Source organism: Lycorma delicatula, chromosome 4 (genome assembly GCF_047948215.1).
Source record: "Lycorma delicatula isolate Av1 chromosome 4, ASM4794821v1, whole genome shotgun sequence".
In the NCBI taxonomy this organism is placed as follows: domain Eukaryota; kingdom Metazoa; phylum Arthropoda; class Insecta; order Hemiptera; family Fulgoridae; genus Lycorma; species Lycorma delicatula.
The window spans coordinates 177,699,264-177,726,239 of NC_134458.1; the positions used below are offsets into that span (position 1 = coordinate 177,699,264).

The following is a 26,976-nucleotide window of genomic DNA, read 5'->3' on the forward strand; positions in this document are numbered from 1 at the left end:
ACATGGTACTACTCACTCATAAACAAGCTAATGAATCTTTCACCTGGTTTTTAATTTGAATCACAGAAAAAAGCTTCTCAAATCGTCAGAAATGTCACAAATAAACATATAAATGTAACAAATTATATAATGCAGAATTACCATGTCATAGTGCAGGTAACTTACAATGTGTTTTCTCATACTAAGAAAAAAGGCTGAAATCTTTTCATTCACTAAGCAATTGGTACTACTAAGAGAAGTTAATGTGACCCACAGCTAATAGTAACTTTCTAAATTCCTGTAATTAACATAATACCACGTTTAAGCAGATTTTCTTTACAGCAACACCAATCTCAGACTAATGAATATTAAATCAAAACTTTTAGAAGAAGTTGAAGTTGAAATGAAATTTTTTGGTATACATTTCTAAATAAGAATAAAACTAATTCTGCAAAATGAGATACCAAAAGCCTGCTGGTACTCAAACCCATGATCAGTTGAATGAGGATCTGGTTGGTAATCAAACACATAATCAGTTAAATGAGGAATTGGCATGTAGACCATAACTATACTTATAAATTTACATCCTGTTAATTACTCACATACATAAATAAACTGCAAAATTATAGGCTTAAATAGTTAAAAAATTACTCATATTAATGGAAAGGGTTAATATTTTCTAATATACCAGGTCATTCAAAAAGGACTTTACAACTTTAAAAGTATACAAAATTTTATTTAGGTAACTTGCAGATTTGGCTAAGGTCTCATTTCACAGCAAAACAAAAAGTTTTGCCATGTAACTCATTGGTACCGAATTTGCCCCCAGTGTTGTTAAAAATGTACATATTTAATGGTGCAGGAATGCTCACTGTGTATTTTGTTACAAGATTTGCAGTCGGCAACTGCAGTTCAAAATAATTTTTGTAGAGTACAATAGGGAGCCTCCTAGTAGGAATATTTACTTTTTGGACCTGCCTCAAAAAAAGTTCCATTGAGGCAGGTTGTTCTGTTTAACATACAAAATCACCAGGACACCCTGAACCTGCTGCGCTGCATGCGTCCCTGAAGCTGTTGCAATACGACTCTGAGAAAGCTTTGCATGTGGTCCAAAGGAATCAACTTGATGTGTCACGTAAGACTAGCATTCCACATACGACTGTTTTGTATGTATTACTTAAATGATTGCACTTAAGGCTATACAAACTAACCATGGTACAACACATTACAGATGATGACACAGTTCCTCAGCTGCAGTTTTATGTGGATATGATGGATATATTTGCAGACAATATATTTTTGGTGATGAATCAATGTTTCACATCTGTGACTACGTGAACTCCTATAACTGCCAGTTATGTTGTAGCAAAAACCCTCATGAAACTTTGCAGCACATTTGTGATAGCCCTAAGGTCAATGTTTTTTTGTGCTCTAAGTAAACAAAGACTGTACAATCTGTTTTTCTTCCAGAAGGCAACCATAAATGGTATCATTTATCTCGACATGGTTCAAAATTTTCTAATTCCTATTAGACGATGATGAACAAGATGGATGCCATAACAAACTCATTACTGCCTATAAGACCAACATTTTCTTGATACTTCACTCCCAGGCTGATGGATTGGTTGTGAAGGTCCAATTGCTCAATCACCTCACTAGATCTTTTCTAGTAGGAATCTTTTTAAAGATCAGGTTTACCTTTGCCTACTAACTTATTGGGCTAAAACTTTGAATTAACACCGCAGATGCAGAGGTAACGGCCAGCTAGCTAGCTAGTTTGAAATGAAATTGACTTCAGGTGGGATGTATGTCACATTACAAGTGGAAGCCATATCAAACCAAACTGAATGTTGGCTGACAGACTTGTGTTTTTCTATAAATGAGACCTCAATTGAATCTGTAAGTTATCTCAATAAATTTTCATATGCTTTTAAAGATGTTAAGTGGTTTTTAAATCACTGGCATTTAATGACACATTACCATACATAATTACTAACTTGTACTATTCATGGAAAAACAAAATAAATATATATTTGTAACACGTTTTCAAAAAAAAAAAAAAAAATTTAATTTTTTTCCTACAGTGAAAGTGCTCTATTCCATTTAAGTGAATAGAAACATATCTTGTTATATCTACAATACAGCCAAAGATATAAAATTTTAAGAGCTATCACAAAATGTACTTTACAAAATAAATGCAAAGTAATATTATTTTGCTGGCATTACTAATAAAAACAAAGATTTGTTCTCAAACTTGAATGTCATTTAACTAAAGAATAAATGGTAATAAATAATCGGAATACAAATTCATTTTTATAATTGTTTTCTTCCAAAACTGGTAGCAAAAAGCGACTTCTCATTCGAACTCAATCGTAGAAGTTGAAAGTCACTCTACATAGTTTTATTTATTCGTTTCTGAAGCAAACGTCAAAAAGGGTTAACGCCTTTTTTGAATAACAAAGAAATACAAAATACTATTAAAATTAAGCAAAGTTCTGTAAGAATTATAAAATAAAATCTGCTAAAATTTACCTATAGTTTCAAATCCTGATCATCAGCCAAAATTGATTCTCTGTACTCGAATGACAGCAAACCTTAATTCCCCACCAATACCGAACTCTATCCAGCTATAAGGACATCTTAGATCACAACCGACCAAATATCATCAAAGTAGAACAAAAATATTTAATCCAAAAAAGTACGTGAAGTACACTTATAAATTTATAATTAGGAGTTATTACTTAAAAATATATTCTGTTATCTGTATGAAAATATATCTTAATAAGTTTTTGTTTACCTAAAGTACAGATCATGGTATGATTCTTTAAGTTTAAGTTGGTACAGTGTTTGTTTAAATATTAGTCACATGTTGTAAGGTTCGCGGCATTATAGCATTACTTTCTGATGTTTTGGTTAGAAGTTGATCTTAACGTTATTGCTGCTTAAAGTTTTTAGATAAAAATAATTGTAACTTGAAACATATTGTACTGGTATTATGAAGATTGTTGTTTCAGAGAAAGTGACTGATTCTGAACCCAAAAATACACAAAACGTGGTAAGAGAATAACTTATATTTTTATGATTATTCAAAAATTTATTTAAACGTAGCCTTCTTGAAGCATAAAAATACTTAATTTTATTAAATTGACATTTTACACAAATCATGTACTATAATTTATTTAGTAACCGCTTTTTAACTGCCTCAAAATGTGCTTCCGGATACTTAAGCACCGTTAAATTACTCATTTGTAGTGTTCGAAGTCGTAAAAGTTTACAAAAGGAAGATTCTATCAAAATTTTTATTCAGTTCCTTTTTCAGCAAGTCTGACTGAATAAGAAAAACTTCTCCAAATATTCAGAACTTGAGCCATATATAACTTATAATTTTATAAAGAGTAAACTTTTACCTTTCCCAACACTATTTGAGGTAATCCTAGTCAGGATTTTGCTTCATTTATTACCCTTTTAATGTTCTTGCACTTAAAAGGATTATTCCTGTGTCTTTTTTATTGCTCAGTCATTCAGTATAATCTATTTAAATTTATAATTCAACAGTCATGTTTCAATATGCCTTATATATAAAAAAATAATTTGTGTTAAATTTTTTTCTCATTTACTTTACAGTTTTCCTAGTTAATTATAAGTGTAAATAATTTACTTCTCATATTATTTCTTCCTGAAGCTATAATTATTTCATGAATATGAATGAAATAATCATTTATAATGCCAGTCTTGGAAATCTATTATTAAAAGCAGTTATAAGTTTTATTTATCTTTGTTTAGGGTGTTTTATTTTCATATTAAAAAGAAAAAAATTGCACTATTGAAAGTGTTAATTAATTTTAATTTCTAGATTTATTTTTAAATTATACACATTGCATTGTGTACTTATCTTTCATTTTTGTTTTTTTTTCCTAGGAAAATATGAAAACTCGTAAAACTTTGCACCCATTACATCCTTTACAAGAATCTGCTGTTAATAAGGAAAATTTAGTTGGTGCCGGCAGAATGCCACCTAGTGGAAAAGATGCAGATAAATCTCACAGGTAGCCAACTTATGAAATAAAAGTTATATGATCTTGTATAATCTGTAGGGGTGTTTTTTTTACACCACCTCAGGATCACAATGATTAGAATTCTTTTTTGGTGATCCTTTCTTCTTTATACTGACCATGCTAGGCTTTTTAAGACCTTTTTTCCCTCTGAAATCAATATTCTTTCTGAAAAGAGATTGTCCAGTGTATGTTCTTTTGACATCTTAAGCAGTCTCTATGCATTGAAATTATTTGGTTTTAATTTTTTGTTTTCAAAAAAGTTAATCTCCTGTTTTCTATTCTATACAGATGTACGTAAAATTCTAATTTCTTTTCCTCAAAAGATATCAATTTACTCACAGTTTTTGTAAAGATCTTTTCTAAGTTTATAGTTTTCTTCCTCTAGAATCGCACCATAAATTTTTCAAAGTACCTTTTTTTTAATTTTTCTAATTTTTTCTTTTTTTGAAGAAATTCAAGCATTCAGGTCATATAAAATGTGGGAAAAATTACTGTCTTGTAGTTTCTAAGTTTATCATTTTTCAGTATTGTTTTTTTTTTGTGTGTATAAATTTGTGATGTTACATGATATCCTTTTTCCATTTTTGTACTGTTGCTTTCATGCTTTCTACTTCTAGAACATTAGGAGTGACTACCTCAGGGTATTTAAATTAATGTTCTTTTAATATTTTTATTCTTTCTTTTTTTCTGTTTAGCCTCTGGTAATTACCTTTCAGATAATACTTCAGTGGATGAATGAGGTAATATGTATGAGTGTAAATTAAATGTAGTCTTGTACAGTCTCAGTTCGGCCATTTCTGAGATGTGTGGTTAATTGAAACCCAACCACCAAAGAACACTACTACCCACCATCTAATATTCAAATCCATGTAAAAAAAAACTCACTTTGGTAGGACTTGAATGCTGGAACTTTCAACTTCCAAATCAGCTGATTTGGGAAGACACGTTCACCACTAGACCAACCTGCTGGGTTTTAATATTTTTATTAAATGTTTTAATTACATTGATTGAGCTTTTTGTGTTGGAAAGCCATTTTGTTTTTTATGATATTAGTAATCCTATTTTACTTGCTCAATTTTCTAATTCTACTACTTTAGTTTTTCTTCTGAGTTTGCAAAGATTACTAAATTATCGGAAAGTGAGATAATTGGTCAACAGAGATTTATTTTTAATATCAGTTTTTACAGAATCATAGATATTTAACTCTCTTTTAAGCTTCTTGATCCATTCTCTTATAATTTTTTCCAAAGCATTATTAAACACTATTAGTGAGACCACCTCTCAGTCGTACACCAGTTTTTATTTCATAAGGATCAGAAACTGTTAAGATTTTTGTTAATGTTAATTAACAAAATGTTCATTGTTAATGAACATTTAGGGTGCCAACAAAATATTTGTTTGAATTTGAGTTTTGAAGTTAAGCTTCCAGAATGCTCGGACTCCTCTTTTAAATCGAGTTTAGCAAAATCCAGGATGACAGGTTGAATACTTTTTGAGGTAGTATTCACCTCAAAAAGGTATTAATAAAGGTATTCACCTAATAAACGTATTAAATTCACTGTAAAGTGAATTTTTAGTACTTGCAGGTTTTTTCTTTAAAAAAACTTCATTGCTTACCATTGAAGTGTTAATTTGATAATACTCCCTGTGCAAGAAGAAACAACAGTAAGACTAGAATTTTCAACAGCTGTCCAATAAGGGAAACGAGCACTGACCAAAATTCTGCCCACTACAGAACAGATGCATTTAGATTTTGATTTGTGTTTTAGTCTGCAGGCTGTATTTTATTTCCTACCTACCCTACATATCTGTAAAGCCTTCCCCAATCCAACAACTGGTAGAGGAATACCCCCCCTAGGAATTTACAGGATTTTATTATGAAAGAATTAAGTTTTTTTATATTTTTGTCAATAATAGTCAACAAAGAAAATTATTTAATACTGTAAACCTTTGAAGTGACAAAACAAGGCTGATTTTATAAATGAAACATTTTAGTAGCTTATAAGGCGATTTTGAAAGTTCTTAGGTTGACATTGAAAACAAGATTTTTTCATTCAAATTTTTTAATACCTCCGGTATTAATGTGATTTGTCCAACAAATCACATAACATAATAAGTGCTTCTCTCTGCTTTGACCTCATCATTTAAAGTGAAACTTCATCCACAGAGTCATTTCTTCAGTTTTGGGAAGAGGAGAAATAATCATTGGGAGTCAAATATGATACGGTACATTAAAAACATTTCAAAGCATAAATAATGGGTGTTACCAATCTCGCATACCTTTAGTCAGCCATCATTTAATACGGGATTATGAATCTTTGTGACTATTTCATCGGCATAGTGGGTTTTGAGCATCCACTATGTTCATAATCTTGAATGGCTATAAGACTATGTTTAAATTCAGCAGCCCTCATTTTTGTTGAAAATGAAAGTAAAGAATCCTTTAAAGAAAAAACTAATTCTTTTTGTACACCCATCGGAGTTAAACCCTTTAAAACAAAGTACTTGATAACAACTTTAATTTCAATTTTATCCGTATTTCAGAAAATGTTAAAACTTGTTCGTTTTACACAATTGCCACAAACAAGTAACTAAATGCATGTGTCTGAAACGTCACAGCATGCTATTTAATGAATCATACTTGACAAATATCACATTCATTTTTACCTATTTCCCCCATCTGTATGTTAGGCCAAGAAATCCAAGGTACTCCAAAACATTTTCAGTCATCATTGCAATAGTCTTCTCCATCTGGAAACATTTTTTAGTAAGTTATTCAAAAATGGGTTAAGTTTGCTATTTCTAAAGTCATTGTTTTAAATTAAAAAGGGTAATGTTAACGAAACGTAACTAGATTTTTTCTTGTATTCCTAATGGTTGTATAATTAAACTTAATAAACTGCTCTGCTTTTTCCCCATTGGAAGCTTTATTGTGAAGGCTATTTTGATGTATTTAATTAAAATATTTGTTGTTTAAAATTAGTCGTACTATGTTCATTGAATACTCTGTTTTTATTGGTTTTGTTGTGTGTAAATTTTATCTTGTTTAGATGTATTTTGACCACATATATTGTTGAAGTTTTCTTTTAGAATGAATATTGGCTAATATAACTTATTGTTACTGTGTAAAATGCACTTTTGCAGAAAAATTGCAACTCCATCTTCTGTAAGTAAAATTGAAAAAAAGAAATATTCGTTGAAGACTGACAAAAAGATTACTGGTGAAGATCTCACATCACAAGGTAATGTTTTAATGTAATAGTACAAAGATATTGTCACAAAATTTACATCTTATTCTTCAGACAATTAAATTATAGAGAATAGTAGCCTATTGTAATCCTTATTTTTCTTTATTAATAAATTATTGTAGAATTTTTCTTCCTTGTATAGATCTTTTTTTACATTAACAAATAGTGATTAAGAATTAAAAGATTTTTTTTAATGTATGTTAGTTGCCATAATGGTTTTGGGTGGTCCAGATATAAATCACAATTATTGGCTCTTGAAAATGGCATAGCCACTCCATCCCAGGCCTCCTAGGGAAAGTAAAGAGTAAAATGATTTGTCTTTGCATTTGCCTCTTTTTCACTAAGCCAAGTACATTATAAGCGTATCAGTCCACCGGCATGCTAGAAATGTTCAGTCTAGTAGTGACCCTTTATTCTGTTTACCTCAGGGACTATTTGTTTAGTGAATGCTGACAATGTCTTTTTCTTTAAGACTTTGTGGATTGATGTTCCAACGGACCTAGCCTCTGCAGTTTTTTTTTTCAAACTAGAGACAGCTACTGAACCTTTTATATCAAACACATACACAATACCACAAATACTACGCAGTTTACAACATATACCCTTACAGAGCAACACAACTTCTTAGACTTTCACTCAGTGGTATTGTGACACCTTACAAAACGCAACCATATCCCAAGGTGGAAACTATCATGCTGATAAGTGGATGGCTGTATATAGTGAGTCTCGAATGATGTCCTCTGGGCAACTGGGCAAACCCAGTTGTATTTGACTCGAGCCTCCATGTGTGGGCTCTGCGGAGGTGATCCTGTATTTCCACAGTACTCATGGGACCAAAATTACTAGTTCTGAAATAATCCCTTTGATGGTTGGTGGTTCAACTGAAAAAAACCACCACAAGATGTCATGTGAAAAGACCTTGCTCACCTTTGTGTGATGAGGATAAAAACTCTATATAAAGTAATATATTAAATGGTGATGTATCTGTATAACAACATCAGATTTATAGTTCTCCAAAACAATCAGGAAGGTTGTTCACATCAAAAGGTCTCACCTTTTTTCATAAAGTAACTAATTCAAGTGATTCACTGAAAAACGTCAGTAAATTAAGAGATGGATTGGTATTGGTCAAGACGTTTAGTGATGAACAGAGTTGATCATTCTTGCGTCTTACCAATATTGGTGGTATCAACATAAAAGCAGTGTGCCACAAATCTTTGAATACCAGCCAAAGAGTTATCTATGCTGGGGCCTTTTAGAGATTGATATTATGGAGATTGCCAATAACCTCCATCCACAAGGTGTTGTAGAAGTGAAACATCACAGCAGAGTGTAAGAGCCTAGTCCCTCTCTTGTATGAGGATGAATCAGATTTAAACGGTAATTTTACTATTCTACACAACAAGCAGTTTCGAGCCAGATGGCAGAGTAAGGAGTTAATGTTCAGTGTGTTAGAGAGGGGGAACCAGCTTGGTTAGCTAGGCTCTGTTCTGTCATCAGTACAGTCATGAGTGAGCAAGAGGTTCCATCGTCTGTTGCTCAATGTATAATCATAAAACTTTTAATTAATGAAGGTGTTAAACCTGTGGAAATTTTAGCTTGTCTAAAAGTACAGTTTGGGGACTCTACGCTGTTCCAGAACTGAGTGTATACATGGGCCAGACAGTTTAAGGGTGGGTGAATTTCATTTTCTACACTTTCAGTGTAGTAAATGAAAGTCATGATCAACGCCCTAGGTCAAGTCTTGCGGCTAACAACATGCGTGACGTTCAAGAGCTTATCAAAGGTGATCGCTGATTCACTGTTGAAGAAATCATGTCAGAAGTGGGTATCAGCCATGGAAGTGCTCAATCCATTATCACTTATCGTCTTGGCTTTAGAAAAATTAGTGCATGATGCGTTCTGAAGTTTGTGACTGAAAATCAAAAACAGGTCAGGTTGGAGATTTGTGAGAGACTTCTGAATCGATTTTGGCAAGAAGGGGACAGTTTTTTGAGGCGCATTGTCACATGTGATGAGACATGGGTCCATCATTACATTCCAGAGTCAAAAATTGCAATAAGGAGTGGGGAAGGAAGAATGAGGATTGCCCAGTGAAGGCCAAAACCCGTCTGCCAGCTGGAAAAGTTCTTGCAACAATTTTTTTTGACTCAACATGAGTTTTACTCATTATTTTTCTTCACAATCAACAAACTGTGAATGCGGCTTACTATTGCCTGCTGCTGCAGTCAACAAAAGATGGGGTATGCCCATCAGAGATGTCATCCTTCTCCAGGCCACACACACTACAATTTTGACTAGAGATAAATTGAAAAACTTGCAATGGGAAACCCTCAACCACCCTCCCTACAGTCCAGATAGGTCCCCCTGTTACTATTTTTTGTTTGTGCTCTTGAAAGAATCTCTTGGAGGGGATCAATGAAGACGGTTGACGACTTATTCTCAAACTTTTTATTTTTTTATTTTTTTTGTCTTCAGTCATTTGACTGGTTTGATGCAGCTCTCCAAGATTCCCTATCTAGTGCTAGTCGTTTCATTTCAGTATACCCTCTACATCCTACATCCCCAACAATTTGTTTTACATACTCCAAACGTGGCCTGCCTACACAATTTTTCCCTTCTACCTGTCCTTCCAATATTAAAGCGACTATTCCAGGATGCCTTAGTATGTGGCCTATAAGTCTGTCTCTTCTTTTAACTATATTTTTCCAAATGCTTCTTTCTTCATCTATTTGCCGCAATACCTCTTCATTTGTCACTTTATCCACCCATCTGATTTTTAACATTCTCCTATAGCACCACATTTCAAAAGCTTCTATTCTTTTCTTCTCAGATATTCCGATTGTCCAAGTTTCGCTTCCATATAAAGCGACACTCCAAACATACACTTTCAAAAATCTTTTCCTGACATTTAAATTAATTTTTGATGTAAACAAATTATATTTCTTACTGAAGGCTCGTTTAGCTTGTGCTATTCGGCATTTTATATCGCTCCTGCTTCGTCCATCTTTAGTAATTTTACTTCCCAAATAACAAAATTCTTCTACCTCCATAATCTTTTCTCCTCCTATTTTCACATTCAGTGGTCCATCTTTGTTATTTCTACTACATTTCATTACTTTTGTTTTGTTCTTGTTTATTTTCATGCGATAGTTCTTGCGTAGGACTTCATCTATGCCGTTCATTGTTTCTTCTAAATCCTTTTTACTCTCGGCTAGAATTACTATATCATCAGCAAATCGTAGCATCTTTATCTTTTCACCTTGTACTGTTACTCCGAATCTAAATTGTTCTTTCACATCATTAATTGCTAGTTCCATGTAAAGATTAAATAGTAACGGAGATAGGGAACATCCTTGTCGGACTCCCTTTCTTATTAGGGCTTCTTTCTTATGTTCTTCAATTGTTATTGTTGCTGTTTGGTTCCTGTACATGTTAGCAATTGTTCTTCTATCTCTGTATTTGAACCCTAATTTTTTTAAAACGCTGAACATTATATTCCAATCTACGTTATCGAAAGCCTTTTCTAGGTCTATAAACGCCAAGTATGTTGGTTTGTTTTTCTTTAATCTTCCTTCTACTATTAATCTGAGGCCTAAAATTGCTTCCCTTGTCCCTATACTTTTTCTGAAACCAAATTGGTCTTCTCCTAACACTTCTTCCACTCTCCTCTCAATTCTTCTGTATAAAATTCTAGTTAAGATTTTTGATGCATGACTAGTTAAACTAATTGTTCTATATTCTTCACATTTATCTGCCCCTGCTTTCTTTGGTATCATAACTATAACACTTTTTTTGAAGTCTGATGGAAATTCCCCTTTTTCATAAATATTACACACCAGTTTGTATAATCTATCAATCGCTTCCTCACCTGCACTGCGCAGTAATTCTACAGGTATTCCGTCTATTCCAGGAGCCTTTCTGCCATTTAAATCTTTTAATGCTCTCTTAAATTCAGATCTCAGTATTGTTTCTCCCATTTCATCCTCCTCAACTTCCTCTTCTTCCTCTATAACACCATTTTCTAATTCATTTCCTCCGTATAACTCTTCAATATATTCCACCCATCTATCGACTTTACCTTTCGTATTATATATTGGTGTACCATCTTTGTTTAATACATTATTAGATTTTAATTTATGTACCCCAAAATTTTCCTTAACTTTCCTGTATGCTCCGTCTATTTTACCAATGTTCATTTCTCTTTCCACTTCTGAACACTTTTCTTTCGCCAGTTTGCACTTCCTATTTATAGCATTTCTTAATTGCCGATAGTTCCTTTTACTTTCTTCATCATTAGCATTCTTATATTTTCTACGTTCATCCATCAGCTGCAATATATCGTCTGAAACCCAAGGTTTTCTACCAGTTCTCTTTATTCCGCCTAAGTTTGCTTCTGCTGATTTAAGAATTTCCTTTTTAACATTCTCCCATTCTTCTTCTACATTTTCTACGTTATCTTTTTTTCTCAGACCTCTTGCGATGTCCTCCTCAAAAATCTTCTTTACCCCCTCTTCCTCAAGCTTCTCTAAATTCCACCGATTCATCTGACAACTTTTCTTCAGGTTTTTAAACCCCAATCTACATTTCATTATCACCAAATTATGGTCGCTATCAATGTCTGCTCCAGGGTAAGTTTTGCAGTCAACGAGTTGATTTCTAAATCTTTGCTTAACCATGATATAATCTATCTGATACCTTGCAGTATCGCCTGGCTTTTTCCAAGTGTATATTCTTCTATTATGATTTTTAAATTGGGTGTTGGCAATTACTAAATTATACTTCGTGCAAAACTCTATAAGTCGGTCCCCTCTTTCATTCCTTTTGCCCAGCCCGTATTCACCCACTATATTTCCTTCCTTGCCTTTTCCAATGCTTGCATTCCAATCTCCAACTATTATTAAATTTTCATCTCCTTTTACGTGTTTAATTGCTTCATCAATCTCTTCGTATACACACTCTACCTCATCATCATCATGGGCGCTTGTAGGCATATAAACGTTAACAATCGTTGTCGGTTTAGGTTTTGATTTTATCCTTATTACAATGATTCTATCGCTATGCGTTTTGAAATACTCCACTCTCCTCCCTATCTTCTTGTTCATCACGAAACCTACTCCTGCCTGCCCATTATTTGACGCTGAATTAATTACTCTAAAATCACCCGACCAAAAGTCGCCTTCCTCTTCCCACCGAACCTCACTAATTCCTACTATATCCACATTCACCCTATCCATTTCCCTTTTTAAATTTTCTAGCCTACCAACCTTTTTTAAGCTTCTAACATTCCACGCTCCGACTCGTAGAATGTTATTTTTTAATTTTCTGGTGACCCCTTCCTTAGTAGTCCCCACCCGGAGATCCGAACGGGGGACTATTTTACCTCCGGAATATTTTACCAAGGAAGGCGCCTCCATTATTGCTATGTGAAAATGCAGAGAGCCACATTTTCTTGGAAAATAAGCAGCTGTAGTTTTCCATTGCTTTCAGCTGCGCAGTACTCAGAGAACTGAGTGATGTTGATACGGCCGTTTAAGTCATTGTGACTCACGCCCCTAACAACTACTGAAAGAGCTGCTGCCCTCTTTCAGGAATCATTCCTTAGTCTGGCTCTCAACAGATACCTCTCTGATATGGTTGCACCTTCGGTCCAGCTACTCTGTATCCCTGAACACTCAAGCCCCCTCACCAACGGCAAGGTCTCATGATTCATAGAGGAGGAAACTTTTTATAAGCAAGGAATATTGAAGCTTCCAAATCATTGGCAAAAGTGTGTAGATTGTGTCAGAAATTATATTGAGAAATGATGGAGGTATGAATTGTCATATTATTAAACAAAAAAATTTATTAAAAAAAAATTCCTGTTTATATTTGATTCACCCTCATACTAATGTTCAACCTTCCTGTACCACCAGAGAAAATAATAGTAGGTTACCTGTCAGTTTGAGTACGACCATTCATCCCTAACCCATGATGATTTCCAGTGTCAAGGGTATGGCCACACTGCAGCACCTTGCACAAAAACTGCAGTATGTGCTCCAAGTACTAAAGATGTTCACAACAATACTAAATGTCAGAAGGAAGAAAAATATACTAACTATGGTACATAATATTCAGCTCATTCACGAGATTCAGTTCAGATATTATCTGATCTGGTTGCTTCGCTCACAGCCACTATTTCCGAGCTTACTAAGAATTCAGACATGAATTCTTAGTTAGAATTCATGTTCTAACTAAGAATTTAGAGTTTTATTGGAAAGACCAACAGTAGTTTACTGAAAACCACTTTTAGTTAGTTCACGACCAAATAAAATTCACACTGCACCAACAATGCAGCAAACTACCAAGATCCCTATGAAGGAATCTTAAAAAATTGTTGCCTGATAAGGAATCTCCAGCCTCCCCACCACCATCTCGAGGTCTCTTTGAGGATATGGAGGCCATTGAAATAGCCGAAGAAGCAAAGCACTTCCTAAAAGTTATCAATACCAAAAAGAAAAACCAGATAATATTTGACAAATAATCTGCAAGCAGTTTTGTATATAAAAAGAAGAGTATTTTTATGAGTACAAATATTATTCATTGGAATGTTTGTAGTCTCTGTACTCGCTGTGAGGATATTGAAAAAATACTAAAGGAAGAAAACCCTTTAATATTATGGCTACAGGAGATTCACCTTTGCCCCCAGGATGATGTGTCCTTTTGTGGTTACATTTGCAAAAGATGCGACCAACAAACTGAGGACAGAGGATGTGAAGGTGTGGCTGTTTTCCTAAAGAAAATCGTATTAGCCACCTGTATTTCACTAGTGACAAACATCCCTGCAGTCTCAGTGAAGATATTGACCCCTTTTAAAATGAGTATCTGCATCTTCCACCAAATCCCGATATTGTCACGATGATCTGTCCAGTCTGTTTTCACAGATTCCTTTACCTTCCTAATAATTGGCAATTTCAATTCCCATCACTATTCATGGGGCTCATAATCATGTTCTTCATGATGCTCATCATCATCTGCACTAGTTTGTGCTTGCTACTACTTCCGACTGACTGCACCACATCCTTGTGGATTGTATCTGTTATGTGGCATTACATCGCAAGTTTAAGCTGGGGGGCTAACATTCAAACTATTCTAGGGGATGATGAAACAAAGTTATCTTATGTTTTATGATTCCTTAGGGCCGTCTGTTTATTTTCAAATATATGAGTTACTGTGTTTAAGCTATTTATGCCATTTGCCATAAAGCACGTGGTAATGTTATTATCTTTATCACATGTATAGCGTGATTTATTTTTGTGTTTTTATTTTGATCTTAGCATATGCTACATGTTTTTCCATTTTAAGGTGTATTTTAAAGATGTTTTTGTTTTTAAATAATTTTTAATTGTGAATTTTTTTAACGCCATAGTGTTGTTCACCCAGAAAAAAAAATTCTTTGTTCTTCCCGAGGCACTGTAGTTGATTGATTGAGGCCAAAATTAAATCGCTGATTATTGTGTTGTACACATTTTTGACATCATCAGGTACATTTTTGTACATTGATCTGTCCTTTTGTTTAGCATGCCTACTCCCACAACTTACCTGGAATGTTTTGAAAAACTTCTTTGGAAGCACTCACAAATTGGTTTTTATCTCATTCGGTAATAGTGATTTGCCTCGGAGTCATTTGTGCAGATTGGTAGTTCGGAAAGTGGACTGGATCAGATACAAAGGTTCCTTTTGCCAATTAGACAGGAGTGGTAGCACAATCCACCAACTTGCCAAGTTTACACAGCTGATACTCATTAACGCAAATAAATTTATCCTGTTAACATCTGGAAAGCCAAGGAGGCCTGTTGTTCCTTGATGGGATGAAGATTGAAGGGGTGCACATTGCTTTATGTAATATCATTCAAAACCCTACTACTGAATTGGTCTGCGATGGCTGTATACCATCGAGTGTTTCAGAGTGCTAAATGGAAATCATTGCTGAATTATATCAATACCATTTCTCAGACAACTCTGTCATCAGTTTGTGGAGAAAAGTTTTGATTAGGCCAATTGGCCCAATCCAGACATGGCTGTGAAAAGTTCGGCTGCCAACTGGACTGAAATACAACAGCATCCTTGTCACTGCGCCAATTGATGTGGCATACATGTTTGGAAACTCATTTAGGTCAGTTTCACTTACATCATCATACTGTCCTGAGTTTATGAGGTTTAAGTTGCAGGTAGAAAATATCCTGTTTGTTATTGGAGACTCGTGAAATGAATTAAATGTTCAGTTCTCTTTTGATGAGCCAAGGTATGCCTTGAATAATTCCCATGACACTTCCCCTGGAAATGATATCAGACTCAATATATTATCTCACATACCAGATACTGCATTATGACATCTTTTATCTATAATAAAATATTCTCTGATCAGGTTTTTCCAGTATCTTGGTCAGAAGCATTGGTAATTCCCATACTGAAACCTGGTAAAGATAAATTGTGCCCTTCAACTTACCATCCTATCTCCTTGACCAGTACCCTGTGCAAAGTGATGGAATAAATGGTAAATCATTGTCTAATGTTTGGTACCTTGAGAGAAATGCCCTAATTGCTCTTGAACAATTCGGTTTTCACTAAGGTAGATTGTTTTCATTCATGTATTTGCCTTGGAATCTGTCATTCAAAACGTCTTCCTACTTTGCCAATGCCTCATTGCTGTATTTTTGGGTATGTGAAAGGTGTACAACATGGCGTGGTTGGAAGAGAGGAATCTTTAAATACACTACATGAATGAGGTATACAATGGAATCTCCTTGCATTTATCAGGGGTTTCCTAAGTAGTCGGTCCTTTCAAGTTCAAGTTGGAAATTCTGTATTCAAAGATTTTACACTAGAAAACAGAATCCTATGGGCAAGTGTCCTAAGTGTTACCTTGTTTGCCGTAACATAAATACTTTAACAAACTACTTGTTTAAAAACCTATTATGTGTTCATTATTCGTAAATGATTCAATTTACGTTCACTGTAGAACTTAAGCTACTGCCAAGAGGCTGCTCTAAAACAACCCGTTTAGAGCCATGATGTAAAACGACTAGATTCACATTTTCTTCAGAGAAAACAAAATGTATTTGTTTTTCTCACCTGAGGGAACATGTTGACCTTCAACTATTTTTACATGATGAATCAGAACACAAGTTAAACCATGTACTTGGGTTTGATTTTTAGGATTGTTGTTTGACTGATGACTAATGTAATACATTTAAAAGAGCTGAAGGTAAAATGTAGACATGCTGAGAGAGTTTATCTAATACTCGTTGGGGATCTGATTGAATAAGCATGTTGCACATCTACCAAGCTCTGGTTTGTTCCTGCTTAGACTACGGCTGCATGGCTTATTTGTCTGCACGGGCTACTGCTCTAAAGATGGTAGATGCAGTCCCCTTGTTTATCCGTCATCCTGCAGGTGTGTTTTGCTCAAGCCCTGTGAAGTCTACTAGTGGACAGTAGTGAGCCATCTCTTTGGAATAAATGAAGTCAAATGATCTGTTCCTATGTAGTATGGGTTAAAGTGCAATCAAATCATTCTAGCCTTGATGCAGTGTTCTCTAACCCATATCTTAATTGATAACAAGAATCGCCAATATCTACTGTTTCGCTAGTCATCAGAGCTCAGCACATTTTCTTAGCATTAGTATTCAGTTACCTCCAGTTCTTACTGTTAATCAATGTTATTTTCCTCCTTTGGCAGCTTTCTCCTGTAAATCTTTGCTTTAGTCTTTGTAGATATAAAAACTGCACAAATCTGGTTATGCAAGAAAAACTTTATAATATAAATAACTTAAATCCTGGTGCTACAGTTTATACAGACAACTAAACATGATAATTCTATTGGTAGTGATGTTCTGAAATTATATTTTCTATCTAGCATTATGTAGTAACAGTCCTTCTAACATTATGTGTGTTAAATAAAGACTGATAAGTACTGTAATCTGATCATACAGTCTTATCCAAATGCTTGCTGAAGCATTTTAAATGTCTGAAAGTTTTAACAGAGTTTGAAGCATAATTTAAGACAATTATGTTGTTCAAAATTTTTCATTTTCGCTCTTAAAAATTCAATGACAGTGTAATACATATGTTTACTCCAACTGTTGTAGCTCGAAAACTAAAATTGGTAACATAATGCATCAGATGATGTGTTCGTAAAAATTCTCCACTTGTTGGAATGCACGTCATGTACTGGTCGGTGCACTATTGTAAAGATTGCCCTTTTTTCAACACGTCTCATAAACTGACAACACCCCAAGCAGTTATAGAAATTTTTATTTTCTCCATGATCCTTTTAAATCCCATTAATTTAAATTTTTAAACTAATAATATAATTGTGTTACATACATAATAATTCAGTGCAAAAAATAATTACTATTTTTATAGATGGGCTTTTTGAAACCAGCCGTCACAAAATTAAAAAAAAAAAAAATTAATGGCAAACAAAATTATCTCTTAAATATATAGAATGTTGAAATTGCAATTCTAGGAAAGCATGTGAAAAATGTACTTTTTATGTGAATTTTACCAAATTCTAATGAATTATTAAAATAAATTCCAATTTACCACTTTAATGCAGAAAAAAAGAAGTTTTAGTATGCTATTAACTCAGTTTTTTTCTTCAAACTCGTTTGTATTGTTACTCCACAACTAGATTATTCTTTTATTTTGAATACTGTTAGTCATAATTGTTAACCATAACATATTAACATTCAGTAACATCATTTAATGTAAAAAAAATAAATAAAATAAAATAACTTTTTCCACTTAACTGTAAACTGAGAAGTCTGGCAAAATATACGACTGAGAAGTCGTATATTTTGCCCAATTCTGAGGTTTCATCATTTAATAAGCATAGTCAACTTCACAGTTTCAGATTTTTCTCAATGTTGTGCTTGCTAAAATAAATTGCCCTACGTGTAAGCTATTTAATAGTTCATGAATATATTTTTTAATTAATTTAAAAATAAAGATAATATTTTTCTAATTTATTTTTGTTATCATTACAGAAATGTAAACTTAAAGAAACAAGAAATATTAAAAATTGTGTCACTCTGGGAGACTGGTGGTGGTTTTGTATGATGTTTAAAATCATGCTTATAATTAAAACATCTTGCCATTAGTTATCATAGAGCAGTAGAGTTGTGCACATTTTGTGTTTGCAGTCAACATATTTTACAAGCATTATGTTCTATAATCATTGTAAATTAATTGTTAGTCAGTATAGAATTTGTTGGAAACATGTCTAGTCTGAAAAGGAACCTGATGAGGTATCATTCAAACTGCTCATATACTAGATAATATCACTGCTGCTGTAAAAATCCATAATGTTCAGTTTATATGTTGAAGGATATTGTCTCTATATTTAAAGTTCTATGTTTTCATTAACAGACCCTGAATATCAATTGATGCCCATTTCTACATGAATGTCTTGAGATTTGTAAGAAAACATTTTACTCGTGGGCCCAGTGAATTCCTGCTTAGTTACACCAGCACCTATATACAGCAATGAAGTTAGGATGCTGTGTACTATTGTCATGGTATAGGGTCACAGGTCACCAATTTTTTTTTATAATGATATGATTCTACGACTACTACAATGTCCATTTGGCATTTTCTCATATTGTAAATTTTTGTTGCTCACAAGTCTGTGAATATTCTACATCTGATGTCAACAAGATGGAGCATTGTTGTTACATACACTATGAATATTGATAACAGCTGTATGATAATTTTTTTGTAACCATGTAATCTAAAAACAGTGACATTTTATGCCTTTCAAGATCTCTTTAGCTGGCGATGTGCAGTGTCTTAAGAGCAAGATGTAGTCAGTAATGATCTGACAGAAAATGGCATAGATAAAAAATTAACTTAAAATATTATGTTGAGAAATTTGAAATGTCCTGAAGAGACTGCATGAGTTCTGCACAGTCATTTGAATATCATTTTCAATAAATAAATATTGATATATAAATCATCAATAACATGTTTTACTATCATTTTCATGAAGAAATGTATTTTAAAATAAGAGATGGGTTTTAAAGCAAGGTCCATTTTGAATTTTCCACCTATATATGTGATATTAACAGATGGCACATATGTAGCTCAGTTATTTCATTTAATGGTAAACTGTTGGCAACAACTGTTTAGTAATTTTGTTGTTTATATTCGTTCATTTATAATGAGTGTTACAATTCATGATCCAACCAAGTGTGAAGTACAAAGAGTAGTCTTGATTTTTTCTGACAAAAAACAATTTTGTTGCTGAAATTCATAGGTTATCTTTATATCTTTGACATTTATAGCCGAGATATTATGAATGACAATAATGTAAGACAATGCCCTTCATTTCAAGAACGGCAAATGAATGTTCATGGTGAAGAACATAGAGGCAGGCCGTCAATGATTATTGGATGATGAAGTTGATGAAAAAATTGAGAAAACTTGGGGGCTTCACTGTATCACAATTGTCTTTGATATTTCCAAATTTTTATTTATGAACTGAAAAATTGGGTTATAAAAGACTATGCCAGGTGGATGAATATGTTAACTGACACATACAAGGGAAAAGTCTTGCTGCAGCACATGATTTTTTTCTACACCGAAGAAGTTCAGATGTGAAAAATTGGTAAAACATCTTGTGGCTATTGTTTCTTAGGACAAAAAAATGTCTTGCTTGTCGAATTCAGTGATCGTGAACCTACTGTGAATGTCAGTATGCATTGCAAAATATTAAAAAATCTTAGAAGAGCTATAAAAAATTAATGACATTGGATTTTGTTTTTGCACGACTATGTCTGGCCACACACAGCAAATCAGACAGTGAGGCAATTGAAAAAATTTAATTAGAAAATCTTCAACATCCACGCAATAGGTCTAACACCTCCCAGTTATTATTTTCTTTTAAGCCACCTTAATCAGTGGCTTGATAAATTGAAAAATGGCATTACTGCATGGTTTAAGATTGATAATAACATTTCTTGAAGAGGAATGAAGAAAGTAGTGAAACGCTATGAAAACAATGTTGAAGTTGAAAGTAACTATGTAGAAAAGTAGTAAATAAGTATAGCTTTTATCTGTAAGTGACAAATTTTGTTCTTATTTTTCTTTTTATTTCAAACAAACTTTGCTTTAAAAACATACCTTGTACTTTCTTGCTGTATCAAAATACCCTATTTCTTTGATTGTTTGGATAATTAAAATTATAAGTATTTTAAAACATATATGCTGATGGAATTTATGTTAAAATTATAGTTTACTTATTTAAAAAATTTGCTATTATATTAAGACATAGTTTATCTATTACAAGTCATGCCTATTACAACTGGAAAATGTCACAGTGTATTAAATGCTACTGTTTTTTTTCTGTTTCTGGTATAATATCTTGCTGGTTGTTTTCTTATTAATACAAATAATATTTCCTCTTACCAACAATTTTTAGTATCAGTATCCAAGCACTTTCAGAGTCACTTCATCATCAGGGATTATTTGAAATTATTAATTTAATATTCATGTATATCATTTTTTATGTATAATTATAAATAAATTAAAGTTAAAATTGTTATGTTAAAAACAAACAAAAAATATTGTTTAGTTAAATTTTTTATTTGTAAAATTATTAGTTTATTCTGCAATATCTATCTTGTCTTAATGCAAACAGTAGTAGTTGTAAATATTTTAATTCTGGAATTTCACAAAGTATGTTCAGCTAAATTTGAAAGCATTAAAAGTATTTTTTTTGCCAAATTTATTTTAATTCGTTTCAGCTGGTCCTAGTGACCATTACTGGGAAGTTGTGGCTGAACGGCGTCGTGTTGCATTAGAAAGTGCATTGCAAGAAAACAGAGAGTTAAGTGAACGTATTACTCTCCTTGAGGAAGAAAATGAACAATGTAAACAGTTATTAGAAGAAAGTAAATTTCTTCTTAAAACATTAACGGTAAGATATTAATAATTTTTTATTTAAATCTTAAAATGATGTAAGTATATTGTTTAAAAACATCTTTGTTTTCAATTTACAGCTATAATTCAGAAAATACAGTTGCATTTGTTTTACATTAAGACAATTTACATCGGTAAAAAATATAACAACAATCTTTTGGAATACTTATCAAAATTATGTAAAAAAACTTTTAACACATATCAAAATATGAAAACTTAGAATCTAACATACTAAGTGGTGTAGCAGAGTTACATTACAAACAGTAGTAAGCAAGTAACTTATTAAGATCATATGTTTTGATCAAAAATTAAACTGTTCCAAACACAATCTGAAGAAAAATAAATCTTCAAAATTACTGTTTAGTAGAGTTCAACATAACATTGTCCATTAATTTTAGCCTAATAAAAAAGGAGAGAGAAAAAAGTGAAAGTATGCATAGATTCCAAACTCAGCAGCTGTGCTAAATAAATATTAATGAACTATAAACACACATAAAAATAATATTAGCAATAACAGTTAGTGAAATTTGATATTAATAAAATAACAAGGTATGTATATAAAAAATATATATATTTATGTGTGTGAGATAGTTAAACTTTTTTAGATTTACTGTCAGAACAAAAAATGCAGCATTAGCTGTGAACTTAGCATTCCACAGGCTGCACTCCTATTATTTACATGTTTTAGCCTTTGAAATTAGATTTAGTGTTGTTCATGCATCGGGCTTCTCCAGTTTCCAATCTAATTACTCTGTTTATTCACCTGAGAGATTCTTGATTCAATCCTTCCCTCTTCAGAGCCCAATAGTATCATAAATTTCCGTCAAGAGCACAAATGAGTTCCAGTTTCCTTGCGTGCTTCAGGCACAGCCACATTTGATGTGACATGGCCTCCAACAAATTCATTATGAGGTAAAACCACTCTTGCCAATAAGCAATGTTGACACACTTCTATTTTTCTTATATATCTATGTGTTCATATCCTCTGTGGACAATCAACCTTATAAATCTTAAAATACCTTATCTTTAAAGATAGACTTTTTCTTTTGCAACAAATTCCATAAATACATTTCCGCAAAATCATTTATTTGTTAAAATAAATTTACTTATCTTTTGTTATAAATAGTAAATCAAAATTTTTATTGAATTATTCTTTTGTGCAATAATCTAACTTGTGAATATCTATGTTTAGGAAATGTTAAATTCAAGTGAATCAGATTAGTCATTTGTAAGCGATACCAATGAAGATATCATAAGGCCACGTGATGAATAGCTTTTGTTTGTTAGTTTGATTTTAGTATTGTATTTAATTTTTATTTTTAAATTGTTTAATTCTAAATATTAATTATGCATTTGTGTTGATTTCTTATTTTGATGAAAACAAAATAAAAATATTTGACTTTAGAAGTTTTAAAGTCATGAAGTATCAGCCAAAAAGTAATACATTATTAATATAGATTATAATTCTGTTTAACAAGTGTTCATATTGTATACTCTGCACTTAAGAGAATAAAGTTTACTTCTAAACAACTAATTATCTACCTTATACAATACTACTTAAAAGTCCATGTCTGTTGAGTTTAATTTTTCTATTCCCCTTTTTTTTTGTAACTACTTATTGCCAATTAATCAACTGCTATTACCTTAATCTTTATATCAGCAAACCTACATTCTTTGTTTAGCATTGATTAATACTTAATGAGGAAGATTTTGTTTTGTAAAACATTTTCTAACTGTTAAGGTAGTTTCATCACAGAACCAATTATATAAGAATGGAAGACTTAATCCATGGATTTTTTAAAAATAAATAGGCACTGTATTTAAAAAAAAAAATTTTTTTTAGTTTTTTTCCGTTTGTGTTGATCAAGAAAGTTTCTCTTACTTTATTTTAGTTATATCCAATTTTCAATGCTTTTCTCAGGCTACCAGGATTTTTTTAGGTGACTAATTTTAATAGACTCTTGTCAATTCAACGTTCTGAAAATGCAAATATTTCATGAGCATACTGACCACTGTGCCAAATAACCTCAAACAACAACAAAAACAACCACCAAAGACAATAACAGAACTTAGAAACTAATACTAATAAAAAATATCCAACTTTTGCGGTATTCCACATCATCTGTTGGTACAAAATTCCAAAAATACATCAACAAAAATAAAAAATAAGTGAATAAAAACTAAAAACTGGAAATGAAGTTTATGTTTTCTAAGTTTTTAGTTTTTATTCATTTACTTTTGTTGATGTATTTTTGAAATTTTATACCGATTGATGATGCAGGATACCACAAAAGTTGACTTTTGGTAGTAATTTTCTAAGTTCTGTTACTGTGTTAGATGGTTGTTTTTGTTGTTATTCTTTAAATATGTTTGTTCATGGTGCCTGTAACTTTATTCTGATTATATTCAGTTTCTGGATTTCATACAGTTTCTTCTGTTTGAGCGCAGTCGCTGAAAAAGCCAAACTGAATTCTTCATTATAATCTAAATTCTCTCTGTTGTTTGTTTAATGTTTTTGCATATATCATTTTCCAATTAACAGGTTTCATTTTATATATATATATATAATACTAAGAACCTAAGAAAAGGCTTCTGATATATTTACAAAATTATATATTTCCTTATATTTTTTACTATGTCAGCTACTAACTATTGGTTTTTACTGCTATTAACTATCATCTTTCTGTTTCATTGTGATCCCTTCTCTAGTCCATTGTAGCTTACACCTAAATCATGTGCTGTGTTTTTAGTAGTTCCTCTATTATCAAGTTGTATCAAATCTTATTTGTAATGAAATAACTATTTCCTGTTACTACTCATGATGTAAAAGATTAAATTAAATACTATAAAAAAAAAAAAAATATTTAAAACAAATGCAATAAGTAAAATGTTTGTCATAAATATTTAAAATAGTTAGCAGAAAGTGTAGAATTGAAACATATACTGACTGAGAAATTTGTAGTACACAACTAATAGTAAAATTTTATATTGATTATTTATTCAATTGATCTATTTATTTAGACTACATTATTTGCATTTTATTGCTTATTTTCTTTAATTTAATTGTGTACATAACTTATATGAGCTTTTTTTGTAGTCAACAGCTCCTTTATGTGTGTGAAAATATGTATTTTTATTTCATTTTCTTTTATTTAACCTAATAATCTTTTATTTTTCCTAATATTTTCTTTTATTTAAGTGATAGAAATATGCAAGATTATTTATTTATGTAATAGACTCATAATTAAAAATAATAATTTTTGTTTGCTGCATTTTATAACTAAGTAGGCATATTTGTCAATTATTTAATCTTTGTATTTAGTTGAGTAATTCTTCCCATCTCATTCTAGAGTTATTTTAATAATTATAAAGATTTTTTTAGCACAGGAACAAATCTTTGTCACTTAATACAAAGATGTAAGCATTTTGCTTGTAGGCATGCAATGATTCATCATGATGTAATAAGTAATACCTGACTAATATTAATTGTATAAAAAAATCTAGAGTAAAACTTAATGTTGATGTAACTCTGTTAATGTATTATTTTTTAAATGTTGGTAAAACCCTTTTAAGACCAGTGTTTGTGATATTTCAAAACATTGAATAAAGAACAAATGGACTGTATACAATGAAATGACTGAATGACAGACAGTATTGCACTACGACGGCACACCTCCGTCTCTCATGAAATCACAACGCACACTGAGACTGTACGCTGGGCCCCCACCACAACAATCATACTTATCACACAACTACTCACACACACACACATGCAATAATAATATCTAACAACCAGCCTTTTTTTTGGTTATGTAATTTTGAAAAAGATTTTTTTGTTTATGTTTTCAATATTCTACATTTTATTAATTTCTTAAAACATATAATATTTAAACATTTTAAATCTATAATCAATACGTGTGATTTATTAAAGCAATAAATGTCAGACTTTTTTTGGGGGGGGCAGATTTTCTATATTTTCAGTTTTCTTATTAAGTATTCCTTAGTTTTATTCATAGTATTTGATTCTGAACAAACTTGCATACAGCCTTTCTTTATTTTATTGTATTTATTATGCTAAACTCATAATAATTGTAAAGAAATGCCATGAAGGTAATTTCTGTATTTTTATTGCTACTTACTTCTTTTTATGTATTTGACCATATACTTTTTTAATTACCAAATTACTAGAATTTCAGTGGGCTTACTGTGCTGATATGAAATAATATATCTGTGTTTATTGAAAAAGACAATGGGAAACCACTTTGCTCTTCACTTACCCTAGTTAGTATGTATGTTAGGGGATGTTAATATGGCCTTTTCTAAGTATAACAGATCTCTTAGATCAGGTTGCCTATAATTGTTTGGTTGTGTTATCTGAGAAAAACATTTTATTACTAAAATATAAAACTTAATGACACTGTTTAAAATTTCCAATTTTCTTCTAAATTATTTTTGAAAAGTTTGAAATTTTAAGAAATATGTGTACATCCTCAGATATTTTGATGTCCATAATTATTGTGATATCTACTGCACATATTTATAATCTTAAAAAATAATTAAGATTATAATAACATTATAATGTATTTAAAAACAGATTGTGAAGATGCTATTAATTCACAGTGGAATCATTCTAAACAAAGTTTTCAATCAAAAATCTAAGCTTAGTCCTGTTAAAAAAAAACTGTTTATTTCCAATTATAAATTCATGTTTAAAGTAAAATAACAGCTATTATAACATTGTAAATAAACCTAAAACCTGTAGAAATAACAGACTACTATAAGTATGGATAGAATAACTACACTTAAAAAAAATGTAACACTAAAAATAAAAAATCTTATAGATAATAAACTTTAAATATTTTTACACAAATATAGAAAGAATTCAACCATATATTGTAAATGCAAACATTGAGTAAGTATGTTAACAAAAAAAAAAGAAATGTAACAGATGTACAGTTGATAAACTTAACTAGTAAAAATAATTTTTTCTGTATGTTGTATAAAATAAATTTTGTGCCACCTAGTGGAAGTAATAAAAAAATTACACATTCACAAATATTTCTATTAAAAACATTTTGTAAAGTACTGATATCACAAATAAGCATAGTTTCATCTATTGAAATATTGTCTTAAAAAGGTAAGTGGAAATATAAATTGTATCATTTGATATATGTGAATTTTTTTAATTGCAAATAAAAATCATCTTTACAACCAAAATCAATAGTTTGAATTAATTGGTGAATAGTAAAATGAGATATTTATTAAATGTTTACTTAAATGTTTTTTTACTAACTGTGTGTACAGTAATTATGTATTTAATAATGAAATAAAAAAATATATTTTATTACTTTTTTTTTTTTTATAAAATTCATTCCCATCCTTCCTTTTTCCAGTTTTGTCTGGAGCTAAAAATTATGAATCGTTTTTATATGTTTAAAGCTTCTTGCACTTTGACTGTATATTTATATGAATGATAAATGTTAAGGTTTATATCATGATCCTTCATCCTTGGTAGAACACAAAAAAAAAGATCGTTAAGTTTCAATATCTTTATGTTTTCATATGTAGAAAAAAGAAACAGTTCTTCTGTTTAAATCACCAAACAGAAAAGAGTCAACATTAAGAATAAATACAGATAGAACAAGTGATGAAAAGGGAATATAGAGAGCTATAAAAGGCTAAATATTGCATAATATTTAAAAGTATCTCTGATTTACCAATCCTGATCAGTA

The 26,976-nt window shown here is 31.6% G+C and overlaps 2 protein-coding genes across 2 annotated transcripts in view; one reads left to right on the forward strand and one right to left on the reverse strand.

Moving 5' to 3' along the window:
• The window catches only part of Hyccin (PI4KA lipid kinase complex subunit hyccin), a 47,780-nt gene extending 45,161 nt beyond the window's left edge, over positions 1-2,619 (reverse strand). Inside the window, exon 1 of the mRNA XM_075362077.1 lies at positions 2,512-2,619. The gene's annotated coding sequence lies outside the window, so the exon portion shown is untranslated. The remainder of the gene's footprint in view (positions 1-2,511) is intronic.
• Positions 2,620-2,854: 235 nt separating this feature from the next.
• geminin (geminin DNA replication inhibitor) lies at positions 2,855-26,588 on the forward strand. The gene is made up of 5 exons (XM_075364758.1): positions 2,855-3,034; positions 3,898-4,025; positions 7,179-7,276; positions 21,070-21,242; positions 22,437-26,588. The coding sequence occupies exons 1-5, from the start codon at positions 2,975-2,977 to the stop codon at positions 22,464-22,466; spliced, it is 489 nt and encodes a 162-aa protein (XP_075220873.1). The 5' UTR covers positions 2,855-2,974; the 3' UTR covers positions 22,467-26,588.
• Positions 26,589-26,976: the final 388 nt, after the last annotated feature.

What these genes read in the sequence shown, in the direction of transcription:
- geminin (XM_075364758.1), top strand. Translation starts at nt 2,975, where the DNA reads ATGAAGATTGTTGTTTCAGAGAAAGTGACTGATTCTGAACCCAAAAAT. An exon ending in GATGCAGATAAATCTCACAG is followed by an intron (nt 4,026 to 7,178) that starts GTAGCCAACTTA and finishes GCACTTTTGCAG; the next exon opens with AAAAATTGCAACTCCATCTT. An exon ending in TTCTTCTTAAAACATTAACG is followed by an intron (nt 21,243 to 22,436) that starts GTAAGATATTAA and finishes ATCTATGTTTAG; the next exon opens with GAAATGTTAAATTCAAGTGA.